Source organism: Triticum aestivum, chromosome 5A (assembly GCF_018294505.1).
Source record: "Triticum aestivum cultivar Chinese Spring chromosome 5A, IWGSC CS RefSeq v2.1, whole genome shotgun sequence".
Lineage (NCBI taxonomy): Eukaryota > Viridiplantae > Streptophyta > Magnoliopsida > Poales > Poaceae > Triticum > Triticum aestivum.
This window is the reverse complement of record NC_057806.1, coordinates 709,627,812-709,650,432: the sequence shown is the minus strand read 5'-3', so window position 1 is coordinate 709,650,432 and position 22,621 is coordinate 709,627,812. Positions and strand designations below refer to the sequence as shown.

General features: G+C 44.7%; 2 protein-coding genes and 1 pseudogene across 5 annotated transcripts; 1 reads left to right on the top strand and 2 right to left on the bottom strand.

Annotated features, from left to right (window-relative positions):
- The first annotated feature begins 1,494 nt into the window (after positions 1-1,494).
- LOC123106191 (uncharacterized) lies at positions 1,495-3,834 on the top strand. Of its 4 annotated transcripts, XM_044528415.1 has the most exons (4): positions 1,502-1,878; positions 2,175-2,610; positions 3,329-3,476; positions 3,558-3,834. In XM_044528415.1, exons 1-3 carry the CDS (start codon positions 1,831-1,833, stop codon positions 3,466-3,468), a joined length of 624 nt encoding a protein of 207 aa, XP_044384350.1. In that variant the 5' UTR covers positions 1,502-1,830; the 3' UTR covers positions 3,469-3,476; positions 3,558-3,834. The 4 variants fall into 4 exon arrangements, with proteins under 4 accessions (XP_044384352.1, XP_044384351.1, XP_044384350.1 ...); XM_044528417.1 differs by having other exon boundaries at positions 1,495-1,878; positions 3,332-3,834; XM_044528416.1 differs by having other exon boundaries at positions 1,501-1,878; positions 2,178-2,610; positions 3,329-3,834.
- Positions 3,835-4,809: 975 nt separating this feature from the next.
- On the bottom strand, positions 4,810-8,606 carry LOC123101870 (uncharacterized). The gene is made up of 3 exons (XM_044523128.1): positions 8,503-8,606; positions 5,567-7,320; positions 4,810-5,106 (listed from the first exon to the last, which is right to left on the bottom strand). The coding sequence occupies exons 2-3, from the start codon at positions 6,974-6,976 to the stop codon at positions 4,810-4,812; spliced, it is 1,707 nt and encodes a 568-aa protein (XP_044379063.1). The 5' UTR covers positions 6,977-7,320; positions 8,503-8,606.
- Positions 8,607-17,887: 9,281 nt separating this feature from the next.
- On the bottom strand, positions 17,888-19,242 carry LOC123101869 (transcription factor bHLH18-like; annotated as a pseudogene).
- Between the last annotated feature and the right edge of the window lie 3,379 nt (positions 19,243-22,621).

Sequence of the window (22,621 nt, the reverse complement as noted above, 5' to 3'; positions counted from 1 at the left end):
GACGTACGAGACAAGCATGGACGCGGGAACAAGGATACGTAGGAGCCATTTCGGTCGAGCCACCTGTGGATATGTATGGCGTGCAAATGGCCATCCATCCCATGCTTACGCGGAAGCTTAGCTAGCTTAGTTGGTGCGTCGTGGCGGTGGTCCAGGTGTGATCATGGCGCTACCCCTACGCATGCCTACGTACGTACATTCGTGGCCGTCCTTGGCGAGCGCCACCGAACGAGCAGGCGACCACTGGACGTCGACAGGGGGGGTCGTGAGCGCGCGTCCATCTCCATTGGCCGTCTCAGAACCAGTGGACACATACATGTTTGACTTATCTCAATGTCGTTTGATCTTTATTACTATAGTACGTAATTGCTTTTGCTACTGACAGAATCTGATGCTCTTGCCACTAATTTTTTTTATGCCACTAGTTTGGACAGTAGTGGTATGTTAGATATTTTTAAAATACCAAAAGGCCCACGTTGTTTGCCCGGCAAAGTTTCAACTAGACGCCGCTAGCTAGCTAGACCCCAATGGGCTTGCATGCAAACAAGTGTACAACTTGACTTCCTTCTCATGAAACAAAGTGTATCTCTTAGCTTTTCACAACACAAAGTGCATCTATTTTTTTTACGGAAGCACTTTGTGCTTCTTAAAGAACTTGCGCCGTGGCACGTTCCAGCTGCTTGCCACCCATGATGTATGCTGTCACCAAGCCATGGATCTTCCCTTGGCGAGCCCAAACGGCCCAACCACCGGCCCTGGGTCGCCCCTGAGCCCCCACCTGTCCACCTCTCCGTGTCATGATGAGTGGTACTGATGGGCAAAACTAAGGTGATTGTAAAAAAAAAGGTGAGAATTATAAAACAGTGTTCCCTCAAATATTTTAGTATAGTAAAATTATTTACTGAGCGTAGTTTCAACAAAACGTCACTAGACTCCACTGAGCACGTAAAAAAAGTTGTTTAGTGAGAGGAGATGTTTTCGTTGACTACAAGATAACTGGGGTAACTTCGTCAAACTTAACATGTGCCGACTCACCCCCATAGTGGTAGGGTGTATGTGAACATCTATGTTTATACCGTGTTTTTTTTAAATCGTTTCATAGAGCAAAGTACATACTTTATTTTCACCAAGAGGCACAAATTAAAGTGCATCACAAAGAAGTTGGGCGGTGCCACCGGCCATCATCACCATGCATGCATGGCGACACCGAGACACAATAAGATATTTTCTCCACCCTAAGAAAAAAAGAAGAAGATATTTTTTCCCCTTGGGAGTCCTCAAAACCGGCCCAGGGCCCCACATGTCAGACCGGCAGCACGGCCTCTTGGCTTCACCAGTCGGCAAATCCATCTTGCATGCGGAGAAGGAAAAAAAGAAAAAAGAGAAAAATCCATCGCGCGGAAAAATATCTGCGCCCGATATTTTGCGCTCCCCCGCGCGGCCACGTCAACGTAAAGTACGCCTCCTTCCCCAGGGGGAAAAAATAAAGTACGCCTCCGGGCCACCTGCACACACAGCCTGCGCTTTTCTTTTCTTCGCCTTCTCTTCTTCCCCTCTCTCTCTCTCTCTGCTGGCCTGGCAGATATTTTTCCTCCGATGAGAGTATACATCTCGGCCTCCGCATCCCTATCCCTCCATCGTCTCCAGGAGGAAGACGACGGACCACCAAATCCAGCGGATCTTTTCCCCTCTTCTCCATCGATCTGCGTTTCTCCCTGAGAAAATCGACGGCAAAAAATATCCTCGCTTTGATCTCCGGCGCCGTCCGGCGAGAGTTCTTGGGCGGAGGAGGAGCTCGGGTTCCATCTGTTCGTCCAACCGCCCGGATCCATGGGGGACGTGTCCACGATTCAACGCCCGCCCGGCGCTGCCGCCAAGGTAATAATCTGTTCCACGACCGACTGTTATTTTGATCCGCCTGAAGGTATTCAGTTCTAGTCTCTGATAAATGAATGAAATTGCTGATTAGCATGGTCTTCTGCAGTGTTCTTCTTTTGCAAATCGCCGTAGATAGCAGTTAATTCGACTCAAAAAGTAGTGCAAAGCAGAGCAGGCACATCATGTAGTACAATAATCATCCTGGACATCTGGATGTCTGTCCAGTTTTACACCTGTCCGATGAGTTGATTTTGCACCTGTAAAATGGAAACTGATTCTACCTTCTTCTTCTTCAGCAGGGTGATCAGGTTGGAGAGCTGGTGTCGGCCGGATGGACCAACGACACCCACAACATGTACATCAGCTCCATGGAGGCATCCTTCATGCAGCAGCTCCGTGGCCAGCAGCAGCACCACCACCACGCCGCTCCTGACAGGAACATGACCCATGTGGGTGCTGGCCATGGGCTCAAGCCACACCAAGAGGGAGCTTCAGATAACGCCGGGGCCGAGAGGAACGTCTCTCGCTCGCGTGATGTGGGCGCAAGAGGCCTGCCTGAGGATCCGTGGGCAAGGCGTTTCAAGCCACGCGATTCTGCTATGAATCGTCGTGGTGATGGGGTTGGTGCTTCTGATGGTGAATCGGGTACTGATACGGTTCAAGGGGCGGTTCCGAAGCATGGAAGAGAAGTGGTCAGTTGCGTTGGAGGAAATCTTGTTGACAAAACCTCAGGTTGTTACACTTTTCATCTTGTTTGCTGATTGTTTCCTTCAATGTATGTTTTGTTCAGTTTGACAGGAGTTTAGAATTCAGAAGTTGCTGTTAGTCTGATATGAATTCAGAAGTGTCGATTTCCTTGGTATATGTTGTGACCAGTTCTGGCAGAAGTTGAAAACTATTATGCAGTGTTGGCTGTTAGTCTGATATGAATTCATAAGTGTCGATTTTCCTTGGTAAATGTTGTGTTCAGTTCTGGCACAAGTTCAGAACTGTTATGCAGTGTTGGCTGTTAGCCTGATATGAATCCAGAAGTGTTGATTTTCCTTGCTACATGTTGTGTTCAGTTTTGGCAGAAGTTCAGAACTGTTATGCAGTGTTGGCTCTTAGTTTCATATAAATTCAAAAACGTAGATTAAGAAAAAGGATAAATAATTATCATGTCGTAAGAGTTGTAAGTCGATAAATCCAATAATTATGATCAAGGAATGAGGTAATTTTGCATGCCAGACTGCACGTATTTGTCAAGATATGTGGAAACAGTAAATGATTATATGGAATTGTTTGTCATATAAAGTGGCTATAACTGAATTGGCTATCTGGTCGACTTCCATGTTTGATGCATAATTGTGTAGAGTGGCTCTTTAAATGGGACTTCACTTTGACAGAAGTTCAGAAACTGTTATTCAATGTTTGCTGTTAATCTGACAAGTATTTCGTTTCTTCTCTCCAGAAGAAGTCTCTGGTCAAAACTTTCCTGAAGATGAGGTTCATTCCGCTGCTCAGCCAAGCAAATCGTGCAAGAAAAGGAGGCCTGCCTCTTCCACTGCTGCAGGTTCTTTCATCTCGATGCTCGGCGACAAGCGGTGGTGAAGGCCTGCGTATGTGTTCTAGAAATTCTTGCTGAAGCAGTTGTGATAGGTGACTGGTGCGGCTGCTAATCTTTTTAACTCGTCTGATAGCTCTCGATTGGCCTGTCCTTTCGGCGTGAAGGGAAGACAATTCATTGGTGATTTGTGTCTAGTATCCTCTCTGCAGAGCATCAGGCTCAAGTTTGCAGATCTGCGAGAGTGGAGGTGTGATGTGATGCCTTGTGGTGGTGTATTTCTTCAGCATCTGCTGTCTGCAAGCGAATCAACGGTTCCTTGCCACGGCAAAAATGTATTGGAGAGTTTATACTTTATACTACATGACTTTTCATGTCACATGGGTGCAATAAACTTGTTTGGTTCAGAGACATTTTTTGCTGGGCAATCTCTCTGTTTCTTCTTCTGCAGAGTGCTGGTTGTGTTGTGCTAAAACTGAAACATGTTGTGTTTTTGTGAGTTCTTTGCCCTTTTTTTTTCTGATAAAGGGCATTTTCATTCAATCTATATATCGAGGTCTTCACCTATTGTTGAGCCAATTCGGTGATCTGCATAAAAGTCCTAAAGTTGATGCCGAAAGAGAGAAGATAGAACTAGCTTCGCTGTTCCTTCTTTCCAAGCTACTCCCTCCATTCCAATATAGCTTTGTACTAACTTTGTACTAAAGTTAGTACAAAGTTTAGTCATCTATTTTGGAATGGAGGGAGTAACTTTCTGCCTGAATATTCTTTCGCTGCCATGGACTCAGGTAGATTTTGTGCATGCCTATTGCATGCACATGCGCGCGTGTACCTTTATAATCGCAAATACAATTCACTAACTGTTTTATTTGCAGTCAGCTTTGTTGTTACAGAAATAGTACGGCAAAAGAGTATACTCTGAAGTCTGAACGGACAAACAGTTTAAACCTTGAACAAATAAAAGGCATAATGAAATTAAGGTCCTCAATGAAGTTGTTGACATCGATGAATAATTCCTTTAGAACAAGATTGTACCATCAAACAAAACTCAGAAAGGCAAAACTCCACAAGCACACCTTTTGCAACAAATACAGACAAATAATATGCTCGAATAGTGTCCCCTGCAACATCAGCCAGAGATTATGTCACCCTGCTCTTGTGCCAAGCGCTCATTTGCCTCTTCCACAAGAGAAGTAAGAGACCTGGCAGGCACCTCGCGATCATCATCGCAAACAAACAACATGCAGTTATCAATGTCCAACATGGTCTCACGAGCCTTGGACAGTGCTTCCTTCAAACTATATTCGTTGAACTCTCTGATGTAACTAGGCTTAAGCTGAACCATTGCTATAACCAACTGGCAGGAAACCTTGAGAATTCGCCAGCCGTCAGTCGTGGTATCCATGTTTGTTTCTACTATCTCCATGAGCTTCTTCAGGAGTGCCACGAGTAAAATCATCTCCACTGATTGCATTGTTGTTGCATATTGCCACAGTAAGAGATAGCATGGTGGCTAACTTGTTTCTGCTCTCGGACTCTTCTTCATATCCCTGAGTGGAAGACTGTCTTGCAGCAGGAATTTTTTGAGTCTGGCTTTGTATATGACAATTACTATTCGTTGCACCAGTCTGTGCTGCCACATGTGCAGAGTTTTTTGCTTTAGTAGATAGTATTTGACCAACAACCTGGAAGAGTGTTTACAAAACAAAGGAAAATAAGTATTAACAATGTTGTAATCATATCATATATTAGAATAGGGTGCATTCTTCACAAGCAAATACAAGAACAAGAACAGAGTACTGCAGAATTACTCGTCAACAAGAAATCAAGAATAGCATATTGAAGAATTACCCATCATCACGAAATAACATATTGACAGATTACTCACCATCAGTCCAAAGTCGAAATACAATTCACTTTAGATAAATATAATAACTCCCAAAATTAAGGCGGACCGTAGAGAGAAAATTACATCAAGAAATTAAAACGGCAAGTATTTGCAACCCATAACACGATACCGCCAAAACCACCTATTGTTTTAGCCCTAGAATCACTCAATGCCTAGGAGCCAAAAGCAACCCATGCTTGAACTGCAATGGAACATGGGGAAAATGTGAATTAGATTGAAGTTCGGTAGAGAGTTACCTTGGTCAACAGATTGATCACGTCTTGCTTGGGAAGTAGATCAACAACATCAACATCTTGCATGGGAAGTAAATCAACAATATCAACATTTGTGGCAGAAATCAGCGCATCAGTGTTATCTCTTGCACTTGGGGCTCGAAGCAATCTGGCCAGTGCTTCCCCTGCTTTTGTCCTCGCTCTTGTGTCCTTGTCTTCGTCATATTTTGCCACTATAGTGTCGCCATCCCTATCCTCAAGGAAGATGCGCCGCAGTGTCTTGACAAACATTTCTGTCATGCTTGTAGATTGATCAAAAGCTAGCTTTCTAAAGGAATCAACATAGGCTAGCTCAGTAAGAATTTCTATTGCTTGTACACGTAGTTCCGAGAAGGCACCTTCACAGTCAACCTCCAAAATACGCATCAAATTGCGGATTACTATCGTGTTGCGGAACATATCATGGCGCAGCCTTGTGCTGTCCTCTCTAGGTCCACCTCTGATAAGCCTGCTCAGAACTGTGAGTGACCTCCTTAGCATCTCAGCCCATGTATGGTCCCATCGATGGCCGAGGAGGTCCTGGTAGCACAATGGTAACGTGATCTTAGAGAGGAGCCTTTGGTGTCTGATTATCTCAGTACAGTTGTCTTCATCTTGTGTGAGCCTCTCAAGAATCACCAGGCCTTGAGAGATCAGTTCTTTGGTTCCTTTCGATACATAGGAGTAGTGATACTTATCTCCAAAATATCTATCCCATTGAGGAGTTATGAACTTATTTATTTCATACATCATTGTTTGAATCCATGATTTTATCTTGGAAAACTCATCTGATGGTAGATGTTTTTGGTTAGTTTGCTCGGTGATCGGCAAAGACAAGTGGGCATCTTCTTGATGGTGACTATGCTCGAAGGTTTCTACTGACACCTTGCAGGTAGTTTTGTCAAGAGTTTGCTCAAAATTCCCCAATAGATGGGCAACTTCTGGATCACTATAATGATTGCAGCTTTCAAGTAAATAGCATATGCATCTCAGCGCATCTGGAAACTGGGTTATACGGAGCTCACTGGCTAGATCTGCTACAATCCTTGTGGCACGCTCTCTTGTCTCAGGGTTATCTGTTCTTGTCAGGCCAACCACGTCGAACAGATTTTTAATTGCTTGGCTTGAAGATAGTAGCTCCTGTCTTATAGGTATACCTTTCCTAGTGAAAGTGTCTAAGACCCTTGCTCCCCAAAGATGGTTATCGTGAGTTGCACACTCTAGCAAGCCAACACTGAATGTAATCAAGTTCCAGTTGTTGGGCAATACCCCATCCTTAAGACACATGGCAATGGTTTCTCTCTGGTATCTCTTAACAATTTTGGGACCCCAAACCTCAAATCCTAATTGTTTGCTCAGCAATATCCATGGCTCAAATGTAGTATGAAAATGCATAGTAAAAAACAGCTAAGCTCTGAAAGATAACTAGAACATAGAAGATGGTGAGTGCCGCATTCAGTTTTGCTTTGTTTGCAGCATCTCCACCCGCATCGCCGTAATCCTGTAGTGCGAGACGCACCACTGAGAGTGGTAGGACCACATATGGCGTAAACGAAATGATGGGTATCATACAGACTGTGAAAATTATCTTCACGGCGACCGCTGTGGACACAATAGGTATAGTCATCCAGTGAGACTTTTGGTTTGCCCCCTCAAGCTGACTTTGTCTCTTACTCAAATATAATATGTGTATATCTGCGGCATAATTTCCAAGAGGTTTGGTGTCCATTTCCAATATCCTGTTTTATGTCATGTTAGTGACGACGTAGGAGAATGCATATGCATAGAAGCAAAGGCTAGCCAAGTAACAGAGTACCCTACTCTAGAGATTTAATTATGTTGACACTTCAGTGTTAACATGTTACTACACATTCATATGTGTGTTGTTGTTTCTTAGTATTTCCATGAGCACATGACTAAAAACTACTCCCTTCGTTCGAAATTACTTGTCGCAGAAATGGATGTATCTAGATGTATTTTAGTTTTAAATACATCCATATCCGAGACAAGTAATTCCGAACGGAGGGAGTATATCTGTGGTAAATTCCCTATGCATGCTTTTAACAAAGTCGCCGTTATGTTTTAGTTTTACGGCGTCAGGAACAAATCGAGTAATGCATATTACCATATTGCTATAGCCTACAAGTATAGACTATAGAGTGGGTTGATATGTACGACTTAGCCTACTCTATAAGATCAAGTTTGACAGGTAGTATAAAATTTAGCGACCCTCCAAAGTTTTCAAAATTTTCATCGACATTTTTAATCTTGGATCTAGTGGCTGGTGGCACCAGGGATTGTACTGCAGGAGGGGATGGCGGTGGTAGCTAGGAGCAATTAAGATGATTAGCCACAATGCGTGGAGTATGACCAGGAGGGTATGGTTTTTGAAGTAAAGGTCTTCCTTGGTCAAAATTGGTCTAGCATGCACTGTAAGCAAGGTACTCCCTCCGTTCCCAAATATAAGTTTTTCTAGAGATTTCACCAGATGACTACATACGAAGCAAAATGAGTGAATCTATACTCTAAAATATGTCTACATGCATTCGTATGTTGTATTCCATTTCAAATATCTAAAAAGCAATGTTTTAAATAGCGGACTATGGAAAATAGCGGCGAGCCTCTAAATCAGCTATAGCGGGCTAAAGCGGGCTATTTATGAAGACGATCATTTAGCGGCACCCTGCTGAAAAGGCTATAGCGGGCTATAGCGGAGCTATAGCCGGCTATTTAAAACTATGCTAAAAAGATTTATATTTAGGAACAAAGGGAGTAAATCAGAAAACGCTAGAAATGGTGATAAATTTCTTGGCGCGATCGATAATCGTATGCCTCGATCTCACACAGAAACATTAATTTAGTAGCCCCTCGAAATAAGGTCAATTTGGTAACTGCCAGAGAGAGATCCAAAATGTACTTACTTGGATGCCATTAGAAAGCTGAGCAGCGAGAGAAACCAGAAATCCTTGATGTGCAGGACGCTAACGAAGCCGCCGAGGAGCACCACGGTGGACCACAACAACGCTTGCAATATTCCGTGCCGCCACCGCGCTCTTGGCATAGTAATTGATCAGTGCTTCCGGCCTCTCGTCCGCTCCCATGATCTGTGTATGTATTGTGACAGTTCTCAACGGTGAAGAAGCGACTTAGGCCGACTGCTTGTAGTGAAGGAGGCTGAATGACTAACTGACGCCACTTGAGTTTCCTTGTAGGATCGTCTGTTATCTGATGTAGGGACAACTAAAGTCAGGACATTTCTTCTTCTTCTTCTTCTTCTTTGTCTTTCGGATCACGTGGGTGTGGCTGCCATGAAAAACCATCCGCTCCGCCGTGCGTAAATCGGAAGACGAGAGAGAGTATAGGACCCCGGCCGGTTCTATCCTATACTTCGGGGATGGGTTTACGAATTGCGATCGTACGCCATGGACCGGTCTTACTTATACAGTTTATCTAATTCACATCTACTCCCTTCGTTCCTAAATATTTGTCTTTGTAAAGATTTCAACAAGTGACTACAAGCAGTGCAAAATGAGTGAATCTACACTCTAAAATATGTCTATATACATCCGTATGTGATAGTCCATTTAAAATCCCTAAAAAAACAAATATTTAGAAACGGAGGGAGTAGATGTTTTTTAAGGATGTCACATCTAAGCTTCCACAAATGAATAATGTAGCAACAAGAAATAAAAAAAACAAGGACAAAAAAAATAGACAATAAACAGAATGGACATCAGTTTAAATGTGACATTGTCCTAGACCGACCCTTAATTATATCCCGGAGCATCAATCAATTCCACCATGCTACCCATCCTCATCTTCTAGTGGGCGTGGCGGGACGGTTTCGCCTTCGATGCATGTGACCATCCTGGTTTACAAGTTTTCCGCAGTTTTGAATTAAATTTTGACCATACATTTTATTAATAAAAATGGTACAGTTAGAAACTTCTTTCGAATACCAATCCAATAGTATAATTTTGCTTGTCAAATATATGTTTAAAAAGTTGACCCAAATGCTATATAACTTTAGTACCAACATTACAGGAAAGAATATCAACATTCACAATATGAAATCAGTATCATTAGATGCATCATGAAATTAGTTTTTATACTATATAACTTTAGTATTGTAGATGTTGATTTTTTTAAATATAAATTTGGTCAAACTTTGCGTAGTTTGACTTCAAATGGAACTTATATAAGCAAAGTAATAAGAAACGAGGGAGTATGTAGAAGAGATATTGTCGGTGCCACCTTTGTTTGCAATGTAAAGCAAAGTACCGCTGGGCTGGGATCATTGCATATTGAAAAGCATCGTTGCCAGGCCACCAGCAAGAGCATGGGATCGAAAAATCACTAGCTAGGCTGCAGATCGATCAGTCTAGCCATGCATCCGGGAGTCAAAAGAATAAAAGCTACTCCCTCCGTTCGGAAATACTTGTTCTAAAAATGGTTGTATCTAAGTGTAGAAAGAAACCACGTATGTACACAGTGGCGAAGCCACGTACAAGCTGGGTAGTCAATCGATTATCCAGCTTTTTGGTGAAACTAGTATATAAGTGTAGAAATATTGGAACAAATTTGTATAAATTCATATATTTTATTACACAATTTCAAATTGACTACAGAAGACAACATTTCTGGCACCGCCACGACGTATGGTATGCATCTCGAAACTGAGCACGAGCACTACTCATCACGGTATAATTGCCCAAGAACCAAGAAGATGGGGGTGGCATGATGTATTTAGCCGGCTGGCTGGTTGACGTTGCCGGCTGTTAGAACGAGCAATACAGTTTTATGCAGAGGCCAGATGTATGCTCATTGTGTTTGCATCTACCTGATACTTAATTTTTGAGTTAATAAAATTGACCCTTTATGGAAAAATATTATACATTTTTCGTATACACGTGGGACATTTTATTGACACACGCTGCCATTTTGGAAATCGATGATGTGCATTTTTTATAGAAAAAGACATGGTATTAAACATTTTTAAAATACATCTTGAACGTTTTTTTAATGTCACAAAAATATTTCTGAAATGCAACAACATTTTTAAAAAATGGTACGAAACATTTTTTTACATTGTATACACATTTTTTGATACAAGTATAATTTTTTTGAAATACACGTTGGACACCTTTTTGAATGATACAATTGTTTTTACATTTTATAAACATTTTTCAAAACTGTCACGAACACATTTTTTAAATTATAAAGCATTTTTTAAATGTCAGAAACATTTGTCTTGAATAGTACCAACATTTTTTAAAACATTGCGCCAAAATTTTTTAGGCAGTGTGTCTTTTGTAATAGTATGAACAATTTTTTACAATATTTATGAAATGTAAACAAAACTAAAAAAAAGGAAAAAAACGGATCTAAGGAAACGAATGAAAGTAACGAACCTAACACTACCGGCCGGCCCAACATACAAAGTAGGGACCTCAGATTTCGTCATCTGTTCATCCAACGGCCCTGATGGGAAGCTGTCGACGATTCAACGACCACCCGGCACTGTCGCCAAGGTAATCTACTCTAATTAATTCTAATCTATCCACGACCGACTGTTTTCTTTTTAATCTCTGCAAGGAGGAGCATATTACTACTCCCTCCGTCACGGTTTAAAAGGCACAGTTAAATTTGCATGCGTTTCCACAATAAACAATGTTTAGGGCGTATTATATTTATTTCTAGTAGCTAATTAGTACTTCGATATACTATTTCTATATGCATGCGTAGTGTGAATGCTATTTTTTAGTCCATCCCACAACCAATAGATAACCACCTAGGTCTCAGAGAATTTCTAAACGCGCCTTCTAAATCGTGACAGAGGGAGTATGACTTATTATATGTTCAGTTCCTGGTTGGTACTAATAAATGAATGAAATTGTTGATTAGTGTCGTCTTTACTGCAGTATTCTCTCGCAATTAGCTCTTGCTTTTTCAAATTATTATACATGGTAGTTAATTCGATTCAGAAAATACACGCCAGCCAAGCATAAAGACCATATGTAATAGTATTATCTTGCAACTACCTCTCCTTTACTGTGGGACTTGCATGGAAATCGAACTGATCTGTAACCTTCTTTTTCGGCAGGGTGATCAAGTTGGAGAGCTTCTCCTCCGCCCGCCCCTGCTGAAGAAATATCATCTAAAAGCTGAAAATGCATACAAAAAAATGAAAAAAAATCCGACAAAAGGGCCCAAAGCGTGACACATGCCGGCGGCTGAGAGCGTGCCAAGTGGCACGCTCCCAGCCCATCCCAAATGACCCTTGTGGAGCTTCCGAACCGGAACTCCTATACGGCACATAACGTGCTACGAATGAAGCGCGCGGGCACCCCCGCTCCCTTCGCGCCCTTCTGGGACGGTAGGAACAAGCACTCGTCAGTTAATTGGACCAGGCTGGACATTGTTTTCATTTTGAGATAATGGACCGGGCTGGACCTATCTTATTCTCTTTTCACTTGGCCTGGCCCAGATCATGACTCCCTAGCTCAGCTCGTCGCCTTACCGTCTTTTTGAATTGAATTATTTGGATTACTTACCACATGTTTCATGTGGTCGTCGCCTTACCGTCATAAGGGCATGTACAATGACATCTAATCAGCCGTCTATAACGTATGCCACCCCAGCTTTTTCATTACGTGGAGGAGAGAGAGCTAGGAGAGAGATGAAGGGTGTCGTTAATTTTGCAGACGGTTGATATCCCAACAATCTCGTTTCTTACCGATAGCCTCGTCCTCATTGTCCGCTCAGGCGTCGTTAGTTTGCGGTTTGCATGCATCAGTCTGCCCACGTTCTGGCAAGAAGTACAACGAAGGATGGAGGTTCGCATGCAGCGGCCTGCCCACGATCCACGTGCTACAGATAGCAAAAAAGCAGACTATTGTAGATGATATTTTTACTGCTATCTATAGAGAACATAGACAATCATTACAGACTGTAAGTGTCTAAACTGGTGTACATGCCCTAAGGGAAGGACAGGGCGTGCGCCGTCGTTCAGCCGGTAGCCTTTCCCCGTCGGCCCGTCCCCGTCGGCCACCGCTTTGCCTCCCGATTTGAGGTCCGGCTTTGTAGCTACTACTTCCTTCCCTCTTAGGATCGATCGATTTATTTTCTTTTCTTTTCTTCTCTTGGTTTTTTTTTTCCGATGAAATCTTTTCTTCTCTTCTCTCTCGTGGAAACCCTAGCTTACATTTTACTATTTGCTTGTAGCGGAGTTTGATGATGGATGCTGATGAGAATGAGAATGAGATCCCCCAACCGTAAGATTTCATTTTCATTCCACGCAGTTTGTTTCTGTTCCTGCCTGCCCGATGAAAGGACTATGGATCCTTTCTGTCAGATTGGATGTATTAATTGCAGCAACATTGTTGGCTGGAGAAATTTGTCTGACGCCGCTCTGCGTTTGCCGATTTTCCAGCGAGGAGAAACCATGCGTGGACCTCGAGTTGCAGCGACACACCCCGACATCCATGGCGGCCGCGGTATCCAAGGTGCTCGACGATGACAACCTCCTCATTGAGATCCTCCTCCGTGTCGCGTTCCCCACCACGCTTGTCCACGCCGCACTCGTCTGCAGGCGCTGGTTCCACCACGCCCCCGACCGCCGCTTCCGCAAGATCCACCCGCCCCGCCTCCTTGGCTTCTACGCTTTTTTCGAGCGTGCACGCTTCATCCCAATGCAGCCTCAACCCCCGGAGCTTGCTGTCGTCGTCCGCCACCTTGCGAGCTGCAGGTTTGCCTACTACATCAACATTGAGGACTGCCGCAACGGCAATATCTTAACCTGCGGCCCACGAGGGGGAGTATGGACGTATCAAGTCTACCACCTGTTGTGCCCTGATAGAGATATGCCCATCATCCCACCACTCCCTTGTGTCGAGACCGGAATTTACTGCATTCTCGCTGAAATCCTCCCCAGAGAAGAAGGCGATGGGCTGTCCTATTTCTATTTGTTGGTGGAGCCTGCCAAGGAGACAAAGAAGGTCATGGTGCATGCTTATCTTGGTCACAAACCAGCTCCATCATCCGCGGCCAAGGCCAAAGCCTGTGCTCGTCCACAACAAAATCTATATGGCGGCCGCCCAAAGTGAGGACATTATTATCTTGGATTTGACTGACTTAAGTTTCTCCATGATTCACCTCCCACATGGGGTGGAGTATGCCTCTTCAGAAATCATGTTGTCACGGACCAATGATGCTTCTGGTGTATATCTCATTCATGTCCGTCCCAAGGAATTTCAACTTTGTGTACGGCTCCACAAGGGGGGCAACTGGCTGCTGGTAGATACCATCTATTTGCATGAGATGCGTGCTATTTTGGGGAAGAAAGATCACCTATATGTGCATATAGGGAAGGTGGGAGACGATGCTCGGTTTGTATTTCTAGAGGTTTCTCAATACAAGCCTTTTTCAAAAAGGTGAGTCAGTCGGCCTTGCTTTCATCCGAGACAAAGTTTTGGAGTGAAGATACTTGCTACGCAGGATCTGCGCCCAAGTGGCATCTGTCTCAATCGATAACTTCCACAACCACTTGCTGAGAAGACATATGTTCTTGACCTCAAGATTCTCAATACCAAGACCCCCTTGGTCTTTCGGTCGACAGATGATATCCCATTTGGCGAGTCGGTATTTTCTTTTTAATTCATCGCTCTGCCAGAAAAATCGTGATTGATAGAAGTCCAGTCTTTTCCTAACTCCAACTGGGACTTCTAAGAACGCCAAAAGAAACATAGTCATACTCGTGAGAACCGAGTTAATCAGAATTAATCGGCCTCCGTATGACATGAGCTTGCCCTTCCAGCAACTCAGTATCTTTTCAAATCGGTTCTCGATGCACTTCCATTCATTGTTTGTCAGTTTACAATGGTGGATTGGTATACCTAAGTACGTAAAAGGTAAAGTCCCCAATTCGCACCCGAACAATTGCCTATATGCCTTTTGTTCGTCATTGGCTCTACCAAAGCAGATCAATTCGCTTTTGTGAAAGTCAATCTTTAACCCGTTCAATTGTTCAAATAAGCATAACACCAGCTTCATATTTCTCGCTTTGGCCAAGTCATGCTCCATAAAGATGATCGTATCATCGGCGTACTGAAGGATAGATACACCTCCATCAACTAGATAAGGTACCAAGCCACCCACCTGACCAGCCTCCTTAGCCATTCCTATCAAAATTGCCAACATATCAACTACAATGTTGAACAGGATAGGAGACATCGGACCCCCTTGTCTCAGACCCTTATGTGTCTGGAAATAATGACCTATGTCGTCATTCACTTTAATTCCAACACTCCCTTTTTGCGTGAACGATTCTACCTGACGTCGCCAGGCTTCATCAAAATCTTTCATACGCAAAGCCTGTTGAAGGAATGACCATTTGACTTTATCGTACGCTTTCTCGAAATCCACCTTAAAAACAATTCCATCTAATTTTTTCGTGTGAATTTCGTGGAGCGTTTCATGAAGGACCACCACCCCTTCTAGGATGTTCTGTCTGGCATAAAAGCAATTTTGGAATGCTGCACCACAGAATGCGCAATTTGTGTGAGCCTATTAGTCCCAACCTTGGTGAAGATTTTAAAACTAACATTGAGAAGGCAGATCGGCCTGAACTACTCAATTCTCACAACTTCTGTTTTCTTAGGAAACAGTGTTATTGTTCCAAAATTTAAATGAAATAACTGAAGCTGTCCAGAGAATAGATCATGGAACATTGGTAACAAATCCCCCTTAATAATATGCCAACACTTTTTATAGAATTCCGCTGGAAATCCATCCGGCCCTGGAGCCTTATCTTTACAAAGGGAGTACTAACTAATGCCTGGTGTTTGTGTTGCGGAGGACCAAGCTGAATGCAGTAGACAGCTGAAACGCTATCTGTAGTTCTCCATCGGCAATTCTCACATGCTCGCTTTCCATCTCCGATGGATGTCCTTCACAAGCGTTGTCCCAACCTTCGCTGCCCAGCCGCTCATCACCATCATTTGTGACAACTTAACCTCACCAAGGCCGACATCGGCAATTCCGAGTCGCCTCTGCTTTCGGTGGCATCTTCTTGAGGCTAGCCATGGCATGATCTGTGACCTTCTTGACATGCTCTATGGTCAGGGGCGGACCCAGACTGAAAATTACCCGATGTCCACATAGAAGAACACATAAAAAAACCAATGACCTACACACTAAATCAATGGATTATCCTAAGCAAGTGTAGATTGGACCCGGTGCCAGTGACACCGGCTAGCTGTACGTAGCTACGCCCCTGTCTATGGTTGCTCTTTCCTTGTCACGATTTCCGTACCAGCCGTTTTCTAGATGTCCGTCATCGACGGTCCTACTGGATACATCACCGTCCGCTTTTGCATTGGTGTCTGGCTTGCCACATTCATGGCATGCTAATAATGGGTGAGCACCATGTTTAATCGCAAGATCATTGCGGTGACTCAGCAATACCACTGCATGATGTAGTATGCCAATTGTTGATATAACACTCATAAGACATCGTCTTATGAAGTTTATATCCCTCAAAGTATATAACAGAAACATTCGGGGTCCAAACCATCACTATAGTACAGGTTTATTCAAGCAAAAATCCAAACGTTTAAACTATTCAAACAACTGATACTGAATTGCGGGGTACCACTATTTATCATGTGATCACTTATTAAGTTCAGATCATGGTTTTATTGATCACTTCTTTTTAACCATTTTACCATGACTTTCTGATTTCTATAGCAACCTATATCTTATATTTCAAAATCTGCAATATCCGTCTTTCTATAGGAAACTGTTCTGGCCACAAAGGCGCGTAGGGGAGCGGCGACAGCAGCGCATTGGCGCCACATTCTGCCAGCAGTAGTGGTCATTCGGGGGTCTCGGAATGCCAATGTAAGTTTTATTATGTTTGAGATGTTTTATACTTTCAGTTAATTTTTTATAATAGACCTGACGCTTTAAAAAAACTATACTCGAACAAATTCATCATGGTTTAAAGATTTCTGAGCCAAGGTCGACCTGGGCCACGACCGTTTTGAACTGACGGAATATGGGAGTCAACATGCATGGGCCGTGTAGTTGGGCCTGAGGAAGTGGAGATGAGGATGTTTCGGTGACAATGGCATCATGCTCCAGACCCTCCACGGCGACGGCGGCGGCGGCGCCTCCATTGCCGGCCGGTGGGTGCGGGCTCTTGAATCATTTCACTTTCCTCGTCCCCCATCCTCTCCTTTCTTCCATGGGAAAGGCGGTAGCAACGACTGCAGCCGGTCACCACCGCCCTAACCAGCTGAGGTATATAAGTCCTGACCCCTTCTCTTCCTTGAACTATTCTGCTTCTGCAAATGGCTTTTTTCTTGCACAGAGCTTCTGCTAAGGGACTAGTTATTGTCCGAACTTCATAAACAAACTTGGGTACAAATTAGCCTTGGAAGCAAGTTTCTCCTATGAATCTGTAGGCATCAATCCATAAATAAGAGCACTTCGGATCAGACAGTGTTTGTATGGTCGATTCTCCCAGTAGTTTCAACTTCATTGATGAATTTCTGTTCCTCTCTTTTGCAGTTCAGGTTGATTTAGGAAAAATCATGAATAAGGCCTGTACCTGTACTCCAGGACATGCACGAGACAAAAAAGTTTCAGAACATTTATCTTCCTTTTCTTCTATTCCCTCCATTTGTAAATATAAGCCTTTTTAGAGATTTCAATATGGACTACATATACAGATGTATATATACGTATTTTAGAGTGTAGATTCACTTATTTTGCTCCGTGTGTAGTCCGCATTGGAATCTCTAAAAAGGCTTATATTTAGAAACGGAGGGAGTGGATTAGAACATTCATATACGGCTCTCCATTTTCTTCTTAGTAAAAAATCAGCGCTTCTCGACAGAATACATTCGATTCAAATATATGGTAAATACCTATACTTTCTTAGTGAAAAAGCAGTGCTTCGGCAGGTTGCTTGGAGAGAGAAAACATTAATGGTAAACTGAAATGGTTACAGACTTCACACAACACTCGTAGAAATGGATACCGTGACCAACTTAGATACTACTAAATATGGTTTTCCCAAGACGGCCGGAGCCACTGTTCTTGTTATAATAGATAGAAGTTGGGAAAGGCCTAACCATTTGTCATTTGTACAAATCGCTTGCATTCTACTTTCAGTTGAAACTTCTGAGAGCCATTTTTAGGTTCTTCACCAGCTCAACTGTGGACGAAAACCCCTCTTCGATCTGCACAAAGCTGAAAATGTCAATCTTCTGATCATGCATGCATTAGAGTTCTCCTCGCAAATCACGGTTTATATATTCTCTCACAAGTTATAACGCATTTGCACAAGGTAGGAAGGTAGAGGGGCCATTGCCTTTGCTGTGATGGTGATGTTGAGGTAGGAGTTGGTAAAAGGTACGATGTTGGTGCTTATGATTGAGAGGCCCTGGTTCTCGAGCTCGGAGAGGGCCATCACCAGCACCCCTTTTCTCCCTCTGCACCAGATACTCAGGAGCGCTGTGTTCCCTAGGATGCTGGCCTCGATGTCCGGGCTCGAGTGCCCGGAGCCGCTCCCGCTGGGGCCTGCTGCACCATTGTCGGCAGCGGATATGCGGCACTTGCTGTGAAACACCATGGACTCTGACGATCTCCGTGAGCCTTGCTCATCCAGGGCCTTCACCTTCTCCTCTAGCTGCTTCACATAGTCGATGGTGCTCCCCAGCAGAGAGAGCTTGTCTGTCTGAATACAATGGCAATGGCTAACTATTTAAGCTGCAGCCTGCAGGTACCTGGTGTTCACATAAACGCACCTTCTTAATGCCGGGGATGATGGTGGCCAAGGACACGAACTGCTGCTGCAGCTTCTCCCGCCGCTTGCGCTCGGCAATGACATGCTCTTGCGCGTTCGCTGGCGCCCTGCCCCGCCTCTGTGGCACCTGCAGCTGTTGCATCGTCCCTTGGGCACCGTTGTGCCGCCAGCAGGCTCCTTCGGAGAAGTTGAGGGCGCTGCCGAAGGAGAGGAAGTTGGACGATGGCGGCTGAGACAGCTGCCCTAGCTCGTTCTCCACCGGCGCCGGTCCGAACGGTAGGTTGGGCAACGGCGATGAGGCCCCAAAGCTCGGGAAATTGGAGCTGCGAGATGGATTGGACGACGGGATCGGCAATGGTGGCGTGTAGTACCGCTCTTGATGGTCAGCCAGCGGCGGTGGCTCTGCGAACTGCTGCTCCATGCCGGGTAGAGGTAGAGGTACGGGACCCCCTTCTTGCTGGTATATGTAAACTAGTTCCTCCTCTTGCTGACATGACATGAGCCATTGCAGTAAGAGTTAATTACTTCATACTAAATTACATACCAATGCAATACCATTAACTCGCACCATCTAAACTTTCAGATGTCAAAAGTAACTATATTTGAAACAAATGCATGTGCTTATATTCTACCGTCTGCGCAAGCCATTGGTTTGGTTGCTCCATAACCGCCTGCACAAGAAGGTTTTTTGATCACTAAATATATACAAGCGCAGACCCAAGAACACCAAGCTTATTGGGCATGGAGAAGTAGTAGAGTTTCTGGTGAATATACCTGAAACCTCTAATTCCGTTATTTTACCTGCGTTCTCTTCTCTGCTGCTCTTGTTTCTTGACCAGCGTCCTGTCATGCTTAGCATACATATATATAGTGGCGTGGGTTGGCCGACCTAACTCGTGGATGTTGATCGATTCTGGCGGGTGTGCTTTAATTTTGGCTAGCTGATAGATTCCTGGCTGGTGAACAACACGCACACGCTGGGCAAAGCCGTCCTGATTGATAGCAAAAGGCTCGTGACGAAAGTGCCTGTAATTTGTAAGTATATCTGGATGAATTTAGTTTTGTTGGAGGGTCACTAAGTACAGTAATTATGAACTCCACTAGTGTGCATACACTAATACCATAGTGTATATATATCATCTTGTCAATTGTTTTGGAGGTCCATGTGATCATGGCGCTGTATTCTATATGCTGAGCCTAAAAGCTTTAGATTAGATACGCAAGCAAATCCCAGGAAAGTGGCTTCAAATCAAAAGTGCAAATACAAGACAACTGTGCCGGCCGGACCAACCAGCTGGAAAGTAGAAACTTGAAGAGGGCACGAGAAGAGGACAAATGCCTTGTATATTTGTTTTGCATTAGTAATCCCATCAACGAGGTTAGGGCTTTAAGCTACTAGATTAGATACTCATCATGTTGTCGCATTGTTCTAGGTGCATGTGCAGCTTGGAATATTTGATGCCACCTTTCGGCTGACATGAGCAATATAAGATTGCGATGAAGATTTTTCTCTAGATCTAGTTGTTTCATGGAATTCTAAATTGCTTACTCTAAAGGCCATTTCGGTTCATTGCCAGTGAGTATCTCTCAAGATTACTCTGTACTACTCCACTGGAATGCCAGCATCTACAAATTACTCCACTGGGTAGTTACCCACACTACAACCACATGCATATCATATATGCTACAATTAACTACATTTTCATCTTAGTTACGAAAAAGGGTTCCCCCCGCTCTATATTATAAAGCAACGAACCGAGCATCCAACATCATAGTATAGAGTACAATCAAGTCATAAAGTCGCGCTGGGGGCACAGCGAGACAAGCCCCAAACAAAGCTAAAACATAAGCTAATCCGGCTCAGGAGGTGGTGGTGGTGGTGGTGGAGGAGGAGCAAATGCTGACGCCGAAGAACGAAGACCAGCTATGATGTTGTCGATGGCGTCCCGATCTCGCCGCTTGCTAAGCAGTCTCCAAAGCTGTAAGAAGCCACACATTTTGTAGATCGCATCAGTCACACATCATGGAATCACGCGTTCTATGACTAGTTTATTACGGTTACACCGAAGGGTCCATGCTAGGGTGCCCAAAGCCACCCACGTGGGGGGCGACTAGAGCCGGGGAGCCTAAGAACCTCCCCAAATAAGTCCGAGAGGTTGTCGTGGCACCAGTTGCCACCAACCACCTCCCGGAAGTAGCTCCATAGGAACTGCGCCGCACGGCACCGGAAGAAGATGTGGTTGCAGTCTTCCGATACCAAACAAATGGGGCAGAGGCCATCCCCAGGACCATTACGTTTGCGGACTCCGTACCCGAAGGGAGGCGACCGCGGACCCATTGCCAGAGGAATATGCGGATTTTCAAGGGGGGTTTGATCTCCCAGAGCATCGACAGTTCCACCGGGCCAGGAGTGGGGACAATCGCCTGATATGGGGGTCTAGTCGAGAATCTGCCACTTGACTCGAGATGCCAAGATAGCGAATCGGGCTCCAGGGAGGGGGGGGGGGTGAAGGGCAATACATTTGAGCAATTCATCCCATTGTTCGAGTTCCATCGCCCCAAAGGTACGGTGGAAGGCAATAGCGCCCAAGTCAGCTAAGGCTACATCCACCGAGAGCTGTGGACAAACGCAAATCGCGAGGAGCGCACGAAAGCGCTCCACAAAGGGACGAGTCCCTGCCCATCGATCTAGCCAGAACAAGGTGCCGGCTCCGGTACCTACTTTAATGGAGGTCCCAATGCGCAATACTGGCATCAGACGGATCACCGATTGCCAGAATTGGGACCCACCCAGTCTAGGAGCGAATGCAAGTAGCCGCCCGCGCAGGTACTTCGCATGAATAATCTCAAGCCACAAGCCGCCCTCATCGGTCTGAATTTGCCATCCATTTGGAGAGGAGGGCAATATTCATCCGCTTGGAAGAAATAACCCCAAGACCTCCATCATCTTTAGGCTTACAGATCTCAGACCATTTTACCATGTGGTACTTCTGTTTATTGTTTTCTCCAGCCCAGAAGAATCTGGAGAGGAGTTTGGTGACCTCATGATGAAGGGATTCATGCAGACTATAGAATCCCATGACATACATCAATAGACTTTAGATAGCCATCTCCCCTGCCAGGGCTCCATCCTAGGTTGGAGCTTGACGATTATTGGACGAAAGTCCTTCTCTAGCAGACGCGTGTCACTAAGTGGCATGCCCATGTAGGTGGTTGGGAATGTTCCCAAACGACAATTCAAGCGATTGGAAATTCGCTGAGCTTCCGTCTGGGAGTATCCCAGGACCATCACCTTACTTTTGGCAAAGTTAATTGTGTGGCCCGACATTTCCTGAAAGCAAAGGAGTAGGAACTTGAGGTTCTGAATATCCTCGTCTGATCCTTCCACCATCATAATTGTGTCGTCAACATATTGGAGGTGGGTCAGACCTCCATTGGCCACCAAGTGGGGGCAAATCCCCCAAATGTGGCCGGCGCGCTTTGCCAAGTCAAGGATCGAGGCGAGGGCATCAACCACAAGGTTGAATAGAAACGGGGATATCGGGTCGCCCTGTCGGACCACTTGGCCCGTCAAGAAGTATGGTCCAACCTCCCCATTTATGTTTACCGCCGTCCGACCGCTCGTGACCAACTACATCATGCGGGCTACCCAGTGGTGATCAAATCCACGTTTAAGCAACACTTCCCGCAGGAAGGACCAGTGAACGGTGTCATAAGCTTTGTGGAAGTCAATCTTGAAGAACATCGCGCGTAGGTGCTTGCTCTTGACCTCATGAATCATCTCATGAAGTACAAGGATCCCGTCGAGAATATATCTGCCTTTCGTGAAGGCAGATTGGTTCGGATGATGAATCCGAGGAGCGATGAGGGCCGCCCTAGTGGCGTACCCTTTTACCAAAATCCTAAATATCACATTTTGGACTGTGATAGGGCGGAACTTCCTAATATCTGCTGCACCCGGCACCTTGGGGATCATGGAAATGATCCCGTAGTTAAGCCGGGACATGTCTAGTGTTCCCCTAGAGAACTCCCGGAATAGTTCAAGGATGATCTCCTTAACCATTGGCCAGAAAGCCTGAAAAAAGTGGACAAGCAATCCATCGGGGCCTGGTGCTGAGGCCGGATTCATGGCTTTTACAAAGGCCTCAACTCCCGCTGCATCAAAAGTGGCGAGCAAGGCGACATTTTCATCCGTGGAAATCTGTTGTTCGGGCGACCAAATGTGGTCA